At 38.5% G+C, this 21,603-nt stretch overlaps 1 protein-coding gene across 1 annotated transcript in view; it reads right to left on the reverse strand.

Moving 5' to 3' along the window:
* Nucleotides 1–3,332: 3,332 nt before the first annotated feature.
* The window catches only part of btbd19.S (BTB domain containing 19 S homeolog), a 28,184-nt gene continuing 9,913 nt past the window's right edge, over nucleotides 3,333–21,603 (reverse strand). Inside the window, exons 3-8 of the mRNA XM_018260840.2 lie at nucleotides 20,063–20,116; nucleotides 11,788–11,847; nucleotides 10,064–10,132; nucleotides 5,099–5,230; nucleotides 4,440–4,565; nucleotides 3,333–4,355 (exon numbers count right to left, since the gene is read on the reverse strand). Coding sequence (XP_018116329.1) covers nucleotides 4,221–4,355; nucleotides 4,440–4,565; nucleotides 5,099–5,230; nucleotides 10,064–10,132; nucleotides 11,788–11,847; nucleotides 20,063–20,116 — 576 coding nt within the window. The 3' untranslated portion in view covers nucleotides 3,333–4,220. The remainder of the gene's footprint in view (nucleotides 4,356–4,439; nucleotides 4,566–5,098; nucleotides 5,231–10,063; nucleotides 10,133–11,787; nucleotides 11,848–20,062; nucleotides 20,117–21,603) is intronic.

Below are 21,603 nucleotides of genomic sequence, written 5' to 3' on the forward strand. Positions count from 1 at the left end.
AATATCAGAGAAATTTCCATGTTAGTTTTACCCACAATGCAGAATTTGCACCAAACATGCCTGCTGCTTTAGCATTTTTTGTCAGAATCATTTTTACCGACCAGGTGGTAGCCCTGTGATTTACAAGAACCAGTTCAAAGACTGTAAAACATATACCGGGAAAAGTAAATTTTCATACACTAGGTGCAGCCCCAAAGTGATTCATAATGAAATTGTGATTCTGAAGTGGGACTGCTCCCTGAGTTGAGATGCTGTCTAAGGTCCCCATAGACGCAAAGATTTCTCTTGCCGAACAACAGATTTTTGTGAAGTCCGACCAAGCCTTCGAAATTATTGTGCGGTTAGTGGGATTCGAACGATCGAACATCTTATGATTTTTCGGCCAAAATCTGTCAGGAAATTGATCGGCCAGGTTTAAAAATCTTTATCGGTCCCAGTGCAATCTATTTATGTTTGCAGGGCCAAGCAGGCAGCTCCCCTTTGTTTTCCTGGCAAATTGGTCTTTTTAGTTGATGGACAATTCGTATGATCGTACGATCGTTCCCGAGACAATCGTGGTCTCACGTTGACTATCGGATCTTTTAAAAATCTAAACATCTATGGCCAGCTGGCACAGATCCACAAATTTGAACAGAAAAGTAGCCGAACAACACAAGCTGGTGTAGCGGGGATCTCCCCTGCACGTTTATTAGGTCAAGTGATGTAACGTTTCGGGGGCGTGCCCCTTCATCAGACAGATGTCTGATGAAGGGGCACGCCCCCGAAACGTTACATCACTTGACCTAATAAACGTGCAGGGGAGATCCCCGCTACACCAGCTTGTGTTGTTCGGCTACTTTTCTGTTCAGATAAGATTGGGAGAGGTGCCGACCCCTCCAGCCAACACCAGGCATCGACTACCAGGAGAGACTTTGGGGAAACTAGGTAAATTTACTTGATACAGATCCACAAATTGCCACTAAAATAAGAGCTCCTGCTTTTTTAAAACAAGGTTGTTGTGATTAAATCCTGACCTGCTTCTGTGTTATGTTATTTTGTGCCCAAAAACCTCTTCAGCGCTTAGGGATATCAAGAGTGTAAGGGAAAGTCCAATATGTTTTCAGGGTTGCCATCAGAAATCTTGAACAAGAACAAGTGCCCTCACTGGACACTGGTGCATAGTACCAAAGATTGTGGCCACACCCCTTGTGTTCACTACATAAGCTATAAACTAGCAGTTACATTTTCTTAGCACCAAAGCTTAAACTTAATGGATGTGTTTTGTTTACCAAATATAGCTACTATGATACAAAAAGTAGGGTAAACCACTGTATCGGGCTCTGTGCAGGCACATGAAGCTGATTTTGTAGCTAAAAGGCATACTTTCACACTTCAACTCCATAATCCTCTGTGTGTGCCTGCACCCAGGATGATGCAGAAGAGTGCTGATTCAAATGCTGGGTCTCTGATACTTGGCTTACTTTTTTCCACAACCTGAGAATCAGCCCATTGTGACTGTAAACTTAAACACTACCCACCTTTCTGCCCCTGCCAAGCTGGTCTTCATTGTTTTATATGTAAATTTCTATGTGATTTAATACAATTTGCATAAGGTTTAGGTACATTTTGTAAATGATGTCAATTTTAACATAAGTTAAATGTATGTAAGTCACACAATTTGCATAAGATTGTGCTACCCAGCAAGGCCCCTCTATGGTCAAAATTTTAAGAGATATGGGACATCAGACCCACCTGTACCCCCCTAATGGCGTCCCTGTCTGTTTAAGCTGTTCAGCTCTGGTGCTATCATTTAAAATATTTTTTGAGGGGGGGTGGAAAATTGGGTAACAACATTGTCGCTGGTAGTCTGGCACTAAAAATAAGACTCAAGATCATTTGAAAATCATCCCGATACCAGATTGCAACAAGTGCATCAAAACAAAGCAGCACTGGGCGAAAATATAAACACTGTACACATCAGTGACATATGCAGGCATTGTTCATTTGGATTCTAATTTGCATCATTAGTCAGGCAAGGATAAATGCAAATTCAGTTTGGGCTTACTCTGCCTCTCCCCACATATAGGGCTTCTCTGTCTGGCACTCAACACACCTCTCACAAAGATAATTACAAAGCGTTCTTTGCCCAGAAATTTATAGTAAACTAAGGAAGACTGGGATACATTGTTCTCAGAAAATGAGTGCTTCAGTCCTGCAGACAAAACACAGAGGGCAAAGGTTAAGTTTCTCTGCCTGTTACTCCATCAAATAACTCTATTCAGTTCTACTTAAAATAAAGCCATATGTCCTTACATAAAAAAAAAATTGTATCCATCATCTATCTATCTATCTATCTATCTATCTATCTATATGTGTGTGTGCTATACAGGGTATTAATGAAAAGGTATTACAGACCACTAAAAATAGGAATTACGTCATATAAAATAGCATTTCTATAACAGGGTCCATGATAAGGATTCTTAGATCAGCAGGGAGTGTTTCTTTCTATTCTTTCTGGATTTGTGTAACATTATGTAGAGATATGGCAAAGACATTTTTTTCTTTTGTGTACTTTTGTGTATTGGCACCTGTATTGTGATACAGAAAAAGCTTGATCCTTTAATAATAAATACCAAGTTCTTATTTAATTGTAATAAAAAGTCAACACTTAAATTCCAGATATCTAAAAACATGTTTAAAACTTAACCAAAGTGAAAACACTCTAATCAAGATTTTTAACCCAAACCCAACAAAACCTACAAGTGGGTAGCCTTGCACTGCTGGGGTCCTGAGTTTGAGTCTGGCCTGGTCAGGAAATATATTCTTCCTGTGTCTGTAAGAATTTCCTCCCACACTACAAAGACATACAGGCAGGTTAACTGTCCCTACTCTATGTAAATGGTATAGGGACCTTAAATTGTAAGCTCCACTAGGCAGTGGCATAACTATAGTGCACCGGGCCCCCCTGCAAAAAAATCTAGAGGGGCTCAGCGCACTCCGATCCCCATCCTCCCGCCCACTTCCCGCCTCCGCCCACTTCCTGCCTGGATGCCACCCACTCCCTGCCCTGTGCCAATGCCCTCTGCTTCCCTGCGCAGGTAAGATAGTGGCTGGGGAAGGGGGGTGTTATTGTTGGTTATAGAGGAAGCAGACCTCTAAAGTTTCTCTTCCTCTATAGTTACGCCACTGCCTCTAGGGCAGGGACTGATGTGAATGTAGTATAAGCTCTGTAACGTGCTGAATTTCAAGTGCAACTCTTGCATTGCAAGGCTTCTCCCAGCAGGCACTTTTGGTCCTACAACATCTTACTATATTGTATTAGAGTTTGCAAGAACGAAACATACAAAATAATATTATGTATAAACATTATTGATCCATATCATATGACTCAACCATCCAGCATGCATTACACATCTACATTTTTACCAGTCACAGAATTTGAATCAAATGCAAATATGATTAAAATTTCCAGAGAAAGTATTTGCTTAGTATATATGTGAACAGGTCAGTGACACAAAACAGCCTTGATCTCATGAATACACATTTTTACAACAAATAACTGAAATAACAAAATATTAAAGGAAAAATATGTCTATGTACTTCTATATCTATTTTTGAAAGTTTAGAAAGTGTTTTTGCACCTTCTTTATCATAAGCCCAACTGAATGAGCTCATTTTAAAAAGGTGTAATTCCCTTCAAACTTTCAAACTAACTAAGACAACAAATATCCTTTCCCCCCTCTTGATTTACATATTTTCTAAATGAGTTATGACATAAAAATGCTTAAAAATATTCACCACTTTGGCAACACTACATGAGTCACCAAAATGAATGTCTGATATTATAATAATGCTCTCTAATGTAGAGATTGTGTAATGGCCAAATAAAGGAAGGGAATGGGAAGGCAAAAGTTTATATATACAGTATCTTTAACAAATGCATCAGTACCTAGAACACAAACATTTCTCCTCTTATCTATTGGACAGGCATAGCAAAGCTGTTTTGTACTTTATGTCAGTACAACCGTCCAATTTTAGTATGCAGTTTGGGGATTTTTGGTGGGCCCATGCCAAACCACAGCCCTCTAAGAACATTTTTGGAGTGTGGCGTTATACTTATATGGTATTATTTACTTTTACTCCATGGTTTATACATCTTTGTTCAGTCATGTTCCTAGGCTCTGTGGATATGTGCATATCCATTTCTGTGTGTCCTGAAGGCTTAGGAAATCCATTCATCTTCACTTGGAAGGGGGCTCCAGGTAGTGGTGGTGTTCTCTTGGCAGAGTACCCTTCCGTCGCTGGAACAGATGGAACTGGGTCTCACTGACCTTTTTTAAGGCATGGAATTTCCAAGCCTGAGCAATTTGGCTCTCCTGCATAAAGAGAAAATACAGTGAATGGTTTGTATCTGTTCATATTCGTGCATTATGTTATCAGAGATGATAAATGTATCTAACCGGAATGAGCTCATCCTTCATATTTTCTTTTTCAAGAGTAGTCAGATCATCTGGTGACAATAGGAAGAGGCGCAACTCCTTTACTGCATCCAAGGCAACCACTGACACGGGGACCTCAAGGACCACCTGAAACAGAATTCATTTGGCTTTTGCACAAATATCTGTCAACATGAAGCCCAAAACATAGCTTTTAAGAACCTTTGCATAAAAAGAGGGATTTATATAGCAGATTATACCTACAGGGTGATCCAAGTAGATGCCAGCCAAATATTAGCTATTTTAAGCATAGGGCCACGACTGCCAAAAATAACTACCATTTGTCATGGCATATTGGCTGATTGTTTACTTTGGCTCGAGCTGTTAATTGATGTCTGTATTTCTGTGTGGATCCGCTTTCATTTGCTTACAGTCAATTGCCAAAGTTTCACTGGCAAATGTATAAAAAAGTGCTTTATAATTTCTGCTAAAATGCCATTATCCTTAGAAAATGTAACATACTTCATAAATTTTCATTTTCAACAGCAGCTGAGGAAAGGCAAAATAAAGTTGACATTTTCTGTTATTGCACCTTACCGGACGACTGTATATCAAGTATACATGTATAAAGTGCAAAAGTAATATTGGTATCGGTGCACCACTTGGGTGGCCTAGGCACTCACTGAATTGACATGGGCCCATTCCCGCACTGCCTGGATAAGAAGCACCTCATCAATGGACAGCTGGTCACTCTGTAGGATGCTCAGAAGTCCCAGGTCTGAGAGCTCACGGAAACTCTGCGTTTTAATGATTTCCTGTTAGAATGAGGCAGGAGATGCTATTAAAAGTTGAAGCAGGGTTGTCACAGAGATCACAAGAACTTCTGCTCCATACATATTGCATCCTGTTTATGTGATATTCTGAAGGGACCAACAAGGAAGTATTAACCACTATTAACGTGCAACAATGTCCAGGGGTCAAAGAAGTTCCTGTCATTTAAAAGTTTCACAATCAACATGTGTGTAATTATACAAAGTCATTTTAACACTAAATACCACATGTATTCAATTATATACATAGTATACTGAAACTATCATGCCCTGCTAGATAATGTCCCATTTGCAAGTTTATTTTGCTTTCACAAATTAAAGGTTAACATAAATATTCTTAGAATATTTAGAATTGTCTGTTCTCTATGCTTACAAACTGCCCTGTTATTTGTCTGCCACATGGGGTTTGTCTAATAAATTGTGAAGGCCCAACGACCATACATTTAATAGCACACCGTATAGCCACCCATATCTGTCACTCCAACATGAAGCATTGTGAAACTGTATATTCACACTATAGTTCTTTCTTCATCATCTCTTTGGTAAACTGTCTATTAATAGAAGTGACCCATGGCTAAATTGTGGTTGCAACCACAACACTGAGGGCATTTGAATACAAAATGTAGTGTTGGCAAAGCAATAATATACATACACTCAATATTGAAAGTCAGACTTAGCACCAATTTATTCCACCACAGGTATGGGATCGATTACCTGATTTCTTGGGGGTTGGGTATTTGCCTTTTCTGTAATTTGGGGCATTAAAGATACTAAAAGCATTTAAAGAACAGGGAAAGCATAAATTCACCGGAGGATGCCAACATGGCATGCCACCGTACGTGCTTTTCCCAGCTTTCCAAGGCAGCATAGCCCAGCAGTCGAAAATTCTCCAGGGAAATAACGTGCACCTTAATTCATTGGGGGGGTGCCTAACATATTGGTACCTCCCAGTGAATCTGGCACTCCTTGTCCTTGAAATACTAAAAGCAAAATAAAAATGGGTTTGCCAATCATATGGATTTATGTTAGCATAGTTATCATCAAGTACCAAGTACTTTCTAATAATTATAAAGAAAAATGAAAAAAAGAAATCCTTATTTAAAGGGGATGTAAAGGCAAAAAAATAAAATGCCATTTTTACTTTCTTTAATGAAAAATAAATCTATCTCCAATAAACTTTAATTAAAAAATGTGTACCGTTTTTATAAGAAACCCGACTGTATGCAGTGAAATTCCCCCTTCGTTTAGGATAAGAAACTTTAGCCGGTCCCTAGCTGCTCTACAGGGAAACAATAATACTTTTGAACAGCAGGGGGGAAACAGCAGTCGGCAACTGTGTAGAGATTCATACTGGATTTTATTTTTGCCTTTACATCCCCTTTAATGTTTCCAACTCCAGTGGCAGGGACAAAGATCACGGAGCCAGGTTTAAACAGATAAACTAGGATTTTCATTGAAGGATTATTTCGCTGCAGCCACTAGTTCTGCAGAGTTGAAGAAAGTTTGTATTAAAGAATACAAAAACTATAACAATCCACATTAGATTACATGACAACACAGCACCCAGTGCAGTCTGCCTATTCTGATTATCAATCAGTCTTGCTGTATCAGCTTCTATTGCAAATATTATTTGACTTGTGCGGTTTTGATAATTTATGACGACCCCTAAATTTAGCCTTCCAAAAGAAGCTCAGACCACACTGAGCATGTGCATGGTCTTGGCCTTGCAAAGATTGTTTAACAGTTACAAGATGATGATTCTCTGTGTCCAACTTTGAAAGCATAAATCATTTGTTTTATCAGGCTTCTGATTCAGTAAGTTTGTGTTTATCTTTAGTATACAAAATACAGCATTACTAGCATTATTCTGTTTTAGACTTTAGATCCCCTTTAAATAGAGCTCAATAGGAAATGGCAGTGAAGTTATTTAGTTTTCTGGGTAATAGGTTTCTGGAAAAGATCCCATGCATTTTTTGCTGCTAGGCTATGGCACATTAGGCATTTGAATCACTGCAACAAATATTCAGCATCGGACATGGGGCCCCCCCGACACCTGGGCCGTTCAGCGTCACCCCCGCCGCAGATCCCCCTCTGACAGGAAAGAGCCATGACTCTGCCAGCCACGGCGGGTGGGTCTAGCCCAGCAGGGCCCACTGGGGCTGGGGCCAAAATGATGTAGACATGATCTCAGTTATTCTCAGTGACGTTGGTTCTCAGGGACACCAGATGTTAGCATGGCATGGCATGGCGCACGTAGGTCAGACACAAAGAACAATCAAAGTTCGCCTGAACGAACACAAATCAGTAATAAGGAATTATCAACCAGCGAATGAGGATAAAACAGTTAAGAAAAAAACAGGAAACAACTTTAGCCAAGAGAACAAACATAGGATTTCACAGATCCATTGGCAGATCCTGGAAAAAAAGTGAATGAGAAACAGGGAAAAGACTTTAAATAGAAATAATTACAACACAAAAGTTATTGGATATGGACTCTGCAAAAACAGACCCCTAGAGGCTTAAAGGGGTTGTTCACCTTCAAACAACTAGTTGGTTTCAGATAGATCACCAGAAATAACCACTTTTTCCAATGACTTTCTATTTTCTATGTGTGACGGTTTTTCTAATATTGAAGTGTAAATTGTCATTTCTCTCCTTCTGAAGCAGCTCTGGGAGGGGGGGTCGCCGATCCTGTAAACTGTTCTAAATGGATACATTTAATTGATACATTTCTTACCTTTGTCCCTGCTGAGCAGAATCTCTGGGCTTTATTACAGGCAGCTGTTAGAATTGATACAATTGTTGCTAATACTCCAGAGATGCTGCTGAGAAATGGATCAACTCAATGTTACAAAATTGTAACAGTTCTGAGTCTGCACCTGAATTACTGAGCTGCCAGACTCAAACAGCACAGACACAAACATTCAACTTTACGCTTAGATTTTGGAAAAAACATAAAAGATAAATAACTATTTGAATAAGTATTTGAAAAAAGTCTTTATTTCTGGGGAACAATCTAAAAACAACTGAATTGAAAAAAGTGTTTGGAAGGTGAACAACCCCTTTAAATGAAGAATTCAATTTAACATATTTTCTATAGATTTTTTATTACCTTTTTAATTAAACCATTTTCCTTTATTTTGCAGATATTAATTTGAAGAAAAAAAAAAGTCGAATATGCATCCAGGGTGAGGTAAAACATTTTCCCCATTATTAGGGTTAGTTATTTGTTATGTTTGTATAACCTTGTGAATTTGACACATTTGATCGCTTCATTATTGTTCTCATAATATGGATACTTTGTATAATGGGACTTTCACCTGGAGAATCTTGTTTGCAACAATTTTGGAGACTTTGTGGATAAATTGGACATTTTCTCTTTTAATTGGGGTGGGTTTTTTGGCTATATAATGTGTATGCACAAACATTTCTGTATCACCTGACGAAGAGGGAACGCCCCTGAAATGTTGGGACGCAAACAACGCACCAGGAGTATGACCCCGGTTCAACTCGCCTTGTGTGCCAGCTTGTACTATTTTATTACCAGATGTTAGCTCCACACATAAGCAGAACAATTGACTGGCATAGCATGCCTTGGTTCAGGTCAGTTTTCTGCTTCTAGCAATTTGGAGGGGTGCGAATCTACCTGGACTGAGCATCAAGCTACACCAAAGTAGGAGCCAGAGTATGCTCTTTTTAAGGGTATTACAAATTTACCGGCAGCTACATTGCCGGTAAATTTGTAATACCGGCCCCGGCCTTGGCAGGTGTTTTACCGGCTAGGCCGGTAAAATACCGGCCGGGTGGCAACCCTATGCAGAAGGAAGGCATGCTGTTATCATGTGCTGAGCCTGTTGAATGCAGTGTTGGCAATGTCTGTGCTGCATACAAATGCTATGCAAGAATTTGCCCCTGGAAGTCACTCAGAAGTGGCAAGGTACATTGTACTCAAAAGCATGAAACATTACAGCCTCTAGTTATAGCTTAACTTTTATCCTTTTGTTACTGCTAGTGAGGGGGTTTAGCAATGTAACATCCAGTGTGACAGCAGATGGCAGCTGTCGGTGTTTCATCCTATTAGACAATACCATTGTACAACACTGGTTTACAGGGACAAAATGACTGATACAAAGACAGCAGTACATACCCCCACCCCCAACTATTCAGGGCTCTGTTTGGGATACTGACCCCCACACTCCTTTTAACAAGTCGGTCATGCATCTCATTTCTGCAAAGCACCTGCAGTTGATTGGAGGCTTTTATATTACTTTGTGTGGAAAGGGAATCAATTTAACATATTCTGCACAAAGCTAAAACAATATTAGGAGAAGGCAAACCAAACTAAGCATTCTCTTCAACAAGCCTACAATCTTGAGCCACATAGATTCACAGAAAATTATAAACAGGCACTCAATTACAGATGATTCTACTGTACAGTATATATTTATTTTAATTTTACCCTGTTAAGGCAAACCAATACATTTATGTCACTCTTCATACTGAGGTCTACACACCAGGATGGAATGTTGTAAATAAACAAAATATGGGAGCACGGTGCATAGCAATTTGTTAGCAGCTGGTGTGTGTGTATTGTAGAACAAGTCTGAAATGAGGAAATGTAATAAAAGGTGTAACTGTAGCTATAGGTCTAATAACATGGCCACCCATTTTAAAGGGACACTAAACCATGCTGTAAACCCTCCTGCCCACTCTGCAGCCGCATGGTCTGCTTCCTCTTTAGTTACTCCACTTGATGGAAGCATTAAGCACAGTTTCCCAGTCAATAATGAAAAACACTTACCAAAACATGTGACCTACCCCTGTGAATCTTTCAATAAATCCCAAGCACTTCTGTTTCAAGTCAGTCTGTCCATAAGTGACTGCAGCCTATAACACAACACAAACAGTAAGAATGCATGTTGCAGAAGTCATTCTATTATTTGGAAAAATATTACATTAGTGAACACATTATACCTTGATTATTCTCCTTTCTGCAATGTCTGACAAATCTAATCTAATTTGTCACCCTCCACAAAGCATGATAGATGCTGTTTTTCCAGAATTTATGTGTGCATTTGTTTTCTTTGCTACAATAGATCATTATAAGGGTTGCTGCTAGTCAATGTTTCGCACCAGTGAACCATTCAGAGCATCTTTTATGGTCAGGTAAGAAGTATGAGGAAGTTCAGCTGTACATGCCAAGCAAGCCTGAAAATTGCATTCTTCTCATGTTGGACGTCATCTTACTTCCTGTCGTGTTACAGAATACTTTTGCCATAAGTATAAATAAAAGCTTCACCCTATACAGAGCTGTAACAAACTGTGACGTATACAATATGAGTGTGCTAGTCAGAATGACATGTAAGTGGTTACAGTGTATAGCAACCTAAATACACAATTGTTGTTTAAGGTCCTTGCTCCTTTGAATCTGATGGTTAAGCTAATAATAGCCACACTAATTATTTTACTTACATGCAGTAACCAGTGAGACAAATGGGAGGCTACATGTTCTCACCTACAGGTGGAAAGGCCCAATCAGTGCGGCTTATGCACCTGTGCAGTTTCTACATGTAGTTCTATTACATGGAAGTTCATGAATGAGACGCATATAGCTAAAGTAGAGGATATAAATAAACTGCATTCACAACAGAATACCAAAATATTTAAAACTATTTTATGTCTCTTCTCTGCTGGAAAAAGTAAAAATAGAAAACAAATCTACAAATAGAAGTAGAAAGGCATACACATGTGAGTGTATTCATCACATAGCTGCCTCTATGTCACAAGTGACTGGGTAAGTGTGATACATAGGGTGGAGCAAGAAGAACACCATCTGAATTTTTTTACAAGCACAAGTGCAGTGTCCAATGTGCTATTTTGGACACAGGTTGCAATGATTTTTTACACACAATTTAGCATTTCCCCCATAATTGCAAGAGCAAGGAGGAGATGCACCTGATGCAATAGTATCCAATCAAAATGCGTGTATTGCTCTTGTGCTTCCTGTGAATTGAACACAATAGTGCATACCACTGCATAATCTTTTACATCTGAGCATGATGATTCGTTAGGTGAAAATACACTTATCTATTGAGGCAGGCCACTGAGAGAACCTTGGAGCTATAACTATGTTTGTGTTGTTGCTAGATCCTGGGGTTCCCCAAATTCAATAGACACTCTTGCACATAATTCAGAACAGTAGGTGGGATAGGTGCTGTGGTGCTAAGTGCAACTATGGTTTTGAATGCAAGTACTTTTAATGAATGGCGTCTGTTTTACGCCTGACTGCAACTGCAGTCGTAACAAACTTTATGAGAGGCAAGAATACTTCACTGAAACAGTGAGATGAAAAGATTTGGTTCAACTGTGAAAAATAGAACTATTTAGCAGAACTCCAAATAAATGTATTTAATAGAGTATGTAAATTTGCCTGGGTGTGCAACCTCAAAATTGTAAGATAAAGTAATACAACAATTTGTTGATTAAAAGTAAATGATCACTGCCCACTGGTAATCACAGGCATCTATGGTACTGTTACCTACCTGCAATGCTTCACAGGCCAACTCCACTGTAAGCGTCTTGCTGATGAACTCCACGCACAGCTATAACAAAGAAAATAAAATGAATGTGTTAACAGAAAGAAAGGACTTTTTTAGTTTTTGATTGGGGTTTAGCAGATACAGGAACATGTGTATTTAAGAAGAAGCATTCCTTTTTGACGTCATACTGTGGCATTATCCAAGTAGCAAACATGAATAAGTAAATATTATATTTGTTCATTATTATCAAAATCCATCAGTTGTGATAATTCCCAGAAGTTGGGCCACATGCTCATCACTTTTCCATAATTACCATTGGTCAATATTATAAATGAAATTTGTCAAGTTAATATTTCATGATGTAAATGAGATGGTATAATCTACTCATTTTCACACTCCAGGCAGAAGAGGGAAACAAAGGTTTCCTGAAACTTTACCTTTCTGGCCTTGTCCTTGAGCAGTGATCCCCAACCAGTAGCTAGTGAGCAACATGTTGCTCTCCAACCCCTTGGATGTTGCGCTCAGTGGCCTCAAAGCAGGTGCTTGTTTTGGAATTCCAGGCTTGGAGGCAAGTTTTGGTTGCATAAAAACCATGTCTACTACCCAATAGAGCACCTGTAAGATGCCAGTCCAGGGGCTACCAATAGCCAATCACAACCCTTATTTGGCACCACCCAAGTACATTTTTCAAGTGTGTGTTGCTCCCAAACTCTTTGCTCATGGGTGAAAAAGGATGGGGACCCCTGTCCTAGAGCCTGACTTATAGTACTAAGCAATACTCTGCATTCCATTAGCTTTTTAGTAATACCGTTATATACAAGATAGGACATTCGATCATTTTGAAGAAACCCAAATGTCTGGGATCAAATGCCATGGTCTTTGCTCTGCCCTTTAGCATCTCCTCCCACAGACAACAGAGTTGCTGGTACCATTTTCAGTTTTGGTATGGGTGCAGCACATGTTTCTATATTCTAACACACATAACCCCCAAAAATTGAATATAAGGATATTTATTATGGAAAGCAGGTTTCCTTGTTTCCCAATCTGCTTGCATATGTTCCATAGCCAGGGTATCTTTTAATGTAAATAGGGAATATTTAGAGATTTAGGTACATTTTAGTCCTCCATGTGATTTTCTTAGAAGCAGCATGCACTTTCTCCAGATTGTGGCAGTAACTAAAAGTAATGCTATTTATAAGAGATGTGAAAATGAAAATGCAGCCAAACAATATAATTAAACATATTTTAAAGACCCTGAACAGAAGTGCAAAAGTGCACCCCTTTTGTTCTTATTAAATGACCTCTAATTTGTAGTAACTATCATAAAATATAGGGCAGACTTCAAATACAGGTCATACCATGGCCAGGTGCCTCAGGCAACCCAGCCAGCCCCCAAGCTTTGCACTCATCTGCCTACCCCCAGTTCCAACCCTGGTTCATATAAGAGGTATTAATGTATGGTATCTGGGCCATACACTGAATCTGTGGATACTATATGTGGTATGGTCAACTTTGTATTATTGGGTTTATTCAGGCCCAAACGACTGGAATAGCAGGAAATGATGAGGAGCTGTAACTTCTTTTCCCCATGCACTAGTTACCACCTTTTATTGGCAGCTGAAATGTTCAAATCAAATGTCTGAAAGTGTTTGTCATCATTTCCCATAGCAAAACAAAAAAACGCAGCAAGGGTTTTACTGTTAATCATTTAGGTCTGTGGAATAAATACTGAACTTACGAAGCAAACATTAACATTGCCCATGTCTCTATTATTCATACACTAGTAATGTATTCTAGAGACCCACGTAGTGAGCGTTTAGTGAGTAAAATGATAGAAAACACAATGATGATCTGCTGACTGACAATTCTCCCTAACACCATTTACAATTGTCATCTGTGGTTTAAAAATTCAGTAAGATGAGCTAAGAGTGTAACAAAAAGAAAGGAAGTCGTAGCATTCTTTGCTGTGGTTTCCCCATGTGTATAGAATTCACTAGCAGGAGTTCCCCCTGAATATCCCGGTAGAAATTACAGTTTTGCTGCTAAGTAACGCAACGAGGAGAGTGAGTCACAAAGGTGTGGAGTGGAGTGGGCTGCTGAGCATTACACACATTAATAAGAAGATAACCCAGTTGTCACTTAACATTTTAGTTAATACCCAAACCCACAGACACAAGTCAGGCACAATATGACAGTAAGCTGTGGCAGTAGGGTATAATAATCTTTTGGATATTGTATATTTCCTCATTAACTTTAGTTTAATATTCCTTCATCAAAAATATCTTAGTCTTGATAGAAAAAAAGGTATGCTCTTCAGCGTAACAAGCATCTAATATATAAGACGTTAATAAGTACAGGTCTGGGACCTGTTATCCAAAATGCTCAGTACCTGGGGTTTTACGGATAATGGATCTTTCCGTTATTTGGATCTTCATACCTTATGTCTACTAGAAAATCATGTAAACAGCAAAAAACTTAATAGGCTGGTTTTGCTTAATATAAGGATTAATAACATCTTAGTTGGGATCAAGTACACATTACTGTTTTATTATTACAGAGAAAAAGGAAATCATTTTTAAAAATCTGGATTATTTGCATAAAATGGTGTCTATGGGAGACGGCCTTTCCTGTAATTCTGAGCTTTCTGGATAATGGGTTTCCGAATAACAGATCCCAAACCTGTACTATGTTTATATCATAGGACAAAGAGGCTCACTGTGTAATAAGACAGCTGGGAGGAAAGGAAGGAATGATCTCACTGAAGTCAAAATCCTCACAACCCCCTGAAGGAAATATTTCAAAGCCTCCCTGTTTGGAATGTTTTGAAAGACATCCGGTAGTGAGAAAGAATTACAGTGATATCATCAAGCTTTTATAGGGTGGGTTTAACACATCCTATATTCTCAGCTTTTTTCTAAAGCACAGCAGCCTTACACACCTTGGCTAAAGTTAAAGAACTGATAAATTGATCATTTTTACATGTGAAATGTGGGTGACTGGTACAACAGCTAAATATTCTGTGGGCAAATTAAATGGATGTGTAGAAAGTCACTAAGCAGCTTTACTTCCATGAAAATATGCTCCATTTCCTACGCCACATCAATCAGCTGAAGGCTTATACAGTATACAATTTTCTCCTTAGTTGTGTTTACAGATGATAATAATTTGTCTAAGCATTTGCTTAGAAATACATCTGAAATAACTAAGGCAGATAAGTAAGCCAATGAAAGTGTACTTCATTTATTTGTTGTTATTTAATGGTTTGCAATAGCACACAAGCCGAAAAATGGGCATCACCAGGTGGGCCATGAGCACATTGGCACATTGCCATAAACGGAGTTGTACACAATGTTTATATGAAACTGGCCTGGAATTGACCTAGAGTTGTGGTGGATGTGTATCTTTGTATGTATACTGCTTTGTAAATGGCCTGTATAGCAGAATACTAGCCTTCTATACACAAATACAATCACAGAACTCAGAGACAGGATATTGACTTATGATGAAGTGTAATGACTTTCCCATGCTGTATGCAGTGAGACCTCCAAACCATACTTGATGAGGAAATTTCCCAGAAGTTTCAAATATATAAACATTCTCAAAAAGGTTTCTGCACGCATATTACATTTCTGATTCATAGCAATCAAATAAAAAAAAACACACATTTAGGGGGCAGATTTATCAAGGGTCGAATTTCTACGTTATGGGAGTTTTTTGAACTCCCATGACTTCGAAATTCGAATTAAAAAATCAAAATTTATCAAAAAATAAGGTTTTCTTTTGGCCAAATAGATTTTCGATTGAATTTGAAACGTACGAAAAGTAATTCCCCCCAAAAAACTTTGATTTTTCAAAGTCCACCAATTGACTCCAATAGGCTAAAACAGCAATTCAGCAGGTTTTAGATGGCAAATGGCCGAAGCTGAATTTTTAAACAGACAGTACATGATAAATTTTCGATATTCAAATTTTTTCTTCGACCTTTGATAAATCTGCCCTTTAGTATATTGCCAAAACATCTACAAACCAAAAATGCTTTTAGTTACAGACTTCTGAATTCTTAAAGTCTTTCACTTTCTGTGGCTGTGCAGACAATTTTCAAAAACGTCCATTGTAGGGAGAAAAAAAAAATACATTTTGCACATCATTATCTGAAAATGCTACAAAAGCTTATGCAGGATAATTATAGGAGATATTGTCACTCTATAGAAAATATGGGCCAACGAGTGATTTGATAAATTGGTGTTTGGACCGGAAACTATGATTTAGATTTCAATCAATGCGGATCGCTATGATGGTACGGGTATGGGACCTGTTCTCCAGTATGCTCAGGACCTGGGGGGTTTCCAGATAATGGGCCTTTCCGTCATTAGGATCACAATACCCTAAGTCTGATAAAAAACTATTAAAACATTAAATACATCCAATAGGATTGTTTTGCCTCCGTTAAGGATTAATTATATTGTAGTTTGGATCAAGTACAAGGTACGGTTTTATTAGTACAGAGAAAAAGGAAATCATGGATTTCTAAATTGTGTGCCCCTAAGCAGGCAGTCTGTACCCACTGTCCCGCCAACTTCCCCTCAAGTTTGCACAGGATTCTAAGTAGCATTACTTACAAGAAATCTGTAGGGGATCTGGAAAAATAATTTAAGTGGCTCGGTGACAATTTTGCCCCTGAATTCCTGCCACCCTAGGCCTGGGCCTTTGTGGCCATCTCACAAATCTAGCTTTCCATAGTTGGAAGCTTTTTTTCATTCCTCCAATGATAAGAGGACCAGCACACCTATGATCAACAAGGTGAACAAATATAAAAACACTTCCATATGGGTACACATTCAATATTCTTTTTTTACCTGTTTGCATTCACTTTAAGTACAATAAATACATAAATATCGCAGTCATAAGAAAACTATTGTATTGTTGTCAGTTTCATATATTAATTGCTTTGCAATGGCAAACAATATGGGAAGACCCTGCACATATACCACAACATAGGGAGAGTAAAATGTACTCTGTAAGCAAAGACCTAATACATTGCCTTTTTTAATAACTAGTATTCAATATTTGCCAAAGGGTAACAAACCAGTTGATGTGGGGGCAATGTAAGTATAAAATACTAATTCCAATAAAAGCACAAGAGTGTGTTTTTGACATATAAACATTTAATATTTACATTGCTCTGCCCACTAGTACTATATTGAACAATTACTGCAATCAAATCCCTCATATAAGGTGTTAGAATAGTAGAATATTACTCGGTTGGGCAACTTGGTGGCAGGCAATGCAGTGCTAACTAGAATGGTAAAATGGGATTCTAGTTTAAAAAAGCTTATCCACAAAGAATATGCCAACTGCACAGCCATGCCCTGTTATGTCCAAAACATGATCAACACTATCCATTTCCCAACATGCTGCACCCTATATATGTCTGCTAATCTCTGTCACTGCATGGGCCCTTGAAAGGTCACCCACTTATCCCTTCTTCTATTGTACAGCACAGTGGAAAATGTAGAGTAATTATTCATTGTTGGGGTTTTTTTTGCCATTTTTCGAATAACTCTTGTTTTATGTGTATTTTGTATGTTAATCCATTATATTCTCTGCACTAAGGGACACAGGTGTAAATCAAACATTTCTGTTTTATACTTCTGAGATATGCCCCTGTATTATCATTTCCAATTCTGTTGTCCCTGTGCATTCTATATTTAGCTGTGTAGGTGTCATTTGATACACACATTTGCCCAAATGTATCCATCAGCGTAGTTATTAGAGATTACATGGAGCAGTACTGAAGGAATACTCTTGTTTATAGACAAAGATAGAAAGTAAGTAAGATATAGCTTCTACACTTTATAAAATCACACTTTAAGAAACCGAGGCGATTCTCCTTATTATTGACCATAATGAAGGACCAATACTTAAAAATATATCCTTTAGAATAAACAGAGCAATTAAGAAGTTGTTTTTGCAGTCCTACTGTTTTCTTGGAGCAGCCACTATTGGGGAACACACACAGTTCAGCATACAGCACATGTTTCTCTTTAAATATTGCTGCTTCATCAGCAAGAATAATAAGCAGATAAATACATACATTCTTGTAAATACTATATATGAACCATTTCCCACCTACCTCTCCCCCTCATTACAGTTATGTTCAGTATATTTAATTAAACAAGGGGCTGTGTTTTTGGTGATGCAAAATTCAGAGTTATTGAATAACATATCTGTAGATTATTAGTGGCACAGCCAGTCTCTCTCAATGACAACTATTTATAAATTACAATGCCAGTAATTGACTTGTGCGGCAGATAAGACATTGATGTTTTGAGTGGAGTAATGTTCCAACAAAGTATATCCCACAAATGTCAGAACCCTTGCTATTTAACATATTTTTAAATCATAAAATCGATTCATGCCATTTATTTATTCATTAGGGATCCCTAACAAAATGTAGATATAGACAGTGCTGTATTTATTATTGTAAACCCCCTACTCAGCCAGATTTAGTCGCAAGTATCTGAAGGTAGGCTGGGGAGAAATATATTTATGTATATAATATATTTATGTGCTTTCTTTACTTAAGACATTTAAGGTTGCCTTCCTATATCTGCTGCCAGAAGCACTGGCCCTCAGGTGCATAAGACAAATAGGAAAATGACAATAATAAAGAAATGTACAGAAAGAGATTTGAAGGTTACACTGCAGCTTCTAAGAACATTACAATGAAATGAGAATGTCCTGAGAACAGAGTTTTGGCTGCTGCTCCCTATTCAAATGAAGTTATTCTATTTCAGTCTGTTATCAGCATCTGTGCAACTTCTGGCACAATAATCACAACCCTGTCTGCTCTCATTTCCTGCCCATGTAGTATTAATAGTACATGAACTACATGAATCCCAGCAGAAAATACAGGTCACAAAGGAAAGTCACTGTCCACCAAGTACAGATACAGAATGCAGACACCAGCAGACACAATTGCACTCTCTTGCACTAGTAAAGTGGAATTTCCGTTTTAAAAAACGCAAGTTCTGCTCTTAAAGGTACCTATCTGGCAGGCCCGGACTGGCAATCTGTGGGTTCTGGCAAATGCCAGAGGGGCTGCTATAAGGTGCCATAGAAAGTCAGTATTAAGTGGGCTGGTGGGGGCTGGGTGGGCCTCTGTGTGTGCTGATTGGGCCTCTGTGTACCTGAAATGCCAGGGCCTATTTTAATTCTCAGTCCGGACCTGCTATCTGGTGTACTTAAAGGAAACCTATCTGTCGCTGCCGCCTAAGCCGAGTTTTTCAAATCGCCTGATTGGCAGAGCACCACTGCTAACAAGAGTAACAATACTATTCACTGGGGTAGTCTAACATTTTAGCAGCCATCAGCAAGTAGGGCTTTCCTTCTCCTTATTGATTGAATATGGGTGATGATAGAGAGGGCAAACATATAGAGAACATAATATCAAAGTAACTAGTTTGGAATAAGTATGTGATGGTGTATCTTTTAAAAGAAAGAGTTTTCTAATATATATATACATAGTTTGATGATCTGAAACTTAAAATATCTATGAGCATGGCTGGAAGTTCTGTAAGGCAATGGCACATGTATAGATTAGTCACTCAGAAACCAAAGCAATGCATATGTTTTCTCACTCGAATTTACATTATTGCTGGTGGAAAAGCATTTGAAGAAAATTAGTCGCCCACTGTAGAGAAGATTTGTTGCAGGTGACTAATCTCCACATGTGCCATTTCTCTAAGTAAGTTTATACAATCTTAACAGCAAAATATAAATATAGAAAGCAAATTTTAATGACAATAATGTATGAAACCTGTCAAGAAAAAGTGTATATTAACACTTTTAAGCTTTGTTTTAAAAAGGTATGTAACAAAACTTTGAAGATAATTTCTGGAGTTTATACTGAATTAGGTGCTGTATGACAATACCCAGACACTAGCAGTTAATTGCACTTACAATACAATAAATAAATATACCCTATCTGGGGCCAACCGGGTTGCCACCTGGGGGGGTCCACCAGGGGTGTTTCTGCCATGAGGAAAAGTGAGTATCTTGCCTCAGATGGCAGTTCTTCACAAGATACCAAAGGCAGAAAAAAACAGACCTGGGTCTGTGGGGGAGTTTTCCCGGTGTCCCACTGGCCCAGTCCGACCCTGACCATACAACCCTATAGCTAACTGGATAGTAGTTCATTACCAGGGTACAGGGCACAGAAGAAGCATCTACAATCATATAAAAAAAATTTGCACATACCAAGTCTCAGTATCATTACCTTTCTTAGGTCATTTAGACCATACTCCACAGCTGAGGTCAGTACTTCCAAGGCCTGCAAGGAACAAAAAATAAGAATCAGACAATGCCATTTCTATAGAGACCATTTTATGCAAACAATTTAATCTTTTTATGCAAACAATTCAAACTTTAACTCCCCATTGAAGCTTGCACAAGCCCTACCAGATGCTCACTTAATAACTCCTCCATCCACCCACCGTGTATTTTATTATTCCAACAACCTTCAATGCATGCTCCCCACTGCCACTCACAAAAGTCCCATGGATGCTCATTCACAATCTCTCTTTTGTGCTTCTCATTGTATGCCATAAACCTCACAGCACCCATGCATAAGTAGTGTCATCTCACCTATGTAAAGTGGGACAGTTATTGAATAAGACATGCTGCAAGTTAAATGCATGGATCAAGGATTTGTGCGCAGTCATGCATCCAACTTGTAGCATGTGTATTCATTAAATTCAATAAATGCCTGACGATACACCAATAATCCAAATTAATACCAGATACCATCCCTGAAACAGCACATTTTTCAGACGTGAAAATAAAGGGCTGGCCACTCTTGGGAGATGCTTTATAAGAAGCTGATCTCCACTGGATTGCAGTGGCGGTCAAAACACACATCATGTGCAATATCCTTTAATGTTAACATAAGAGCTATACAACATACCTGGAGGGACAGTTATTTTCACTTTAAAGAAGATTTAATCAAATATGTGATGTATACTGGGGTGAGGTAAGAGTAACAAGAATTAACAAAATCACAAATCAATGTGGTATTCTTTGGAACAGGGTGCAAAGAATTTGGTTACATAAAAACATTGAATTCTTGCATTTATGTGAATCCAAATACGTACACATACTGTATAGGTTGCATAAATATTTCATCTGTAACTTAGAATCAGAAAGCCGATTAAAACAAACGTCACTGGCATCTTTCATTATTACTGTTAACTTGCAGAAACATCGAGCACAAACAGAAACCATTGCACAAGGAAAATGAAGTGGGTTTCACTGTATTGCACGAGGGAATCAGAAGGATCTGCTGGGTATAGTTCACTCGGTCAGTCATTATTGAATTAGAGAAGGTACAGAGAAGGGCAACTAAGCTGGTAAAAGGTATGGAAAATCTTAGCTATGAGGAAAGACTGGCCAAGTTAGGGAAGTTCAAACTGGCAAAAAGGCGATTAAGGGGTGATATGATTACTAGGTATAAATATATAAGGGGATCATATAATAATCTCTCCAATCTATTTACCAGAAGGTCTTTCCAGCCGACACAAGGTCACCCATTCCGATTAGAGGAAAGAAGGTTCTGCCTAAATATTTGGAAGGGTTTTTTTTACAGTGAGAGCTGTGAAGATGTGGAATACTCTCCCTGAATCAGTCATACTGGCCGATACATTAGATAGCTTTAAGAAGGGGTTGGATGTCTTTTTAGCAAGTGAGGGAATACAGGGTTATGGAAGATAGCTCACAGTACAAGTTGATCCAGGCACTAGTCTGATTGCCATCTTGGAGTCA

The sequence above is a fragment of the Xenopus laevis genome, chromosome 4S (assembly GCF_017654675.1).
Source record: "Xenopus laevis strain J_2021 chromosome 4S, Xenopus_laevis_v10.1, whole genome shotgun sequence".
Lineage (NCBI taxonomy): Eukaryota > Metazoa > Chordata > Amphibia > Anura > Pipidae > Xenopus > Xenopus laevis.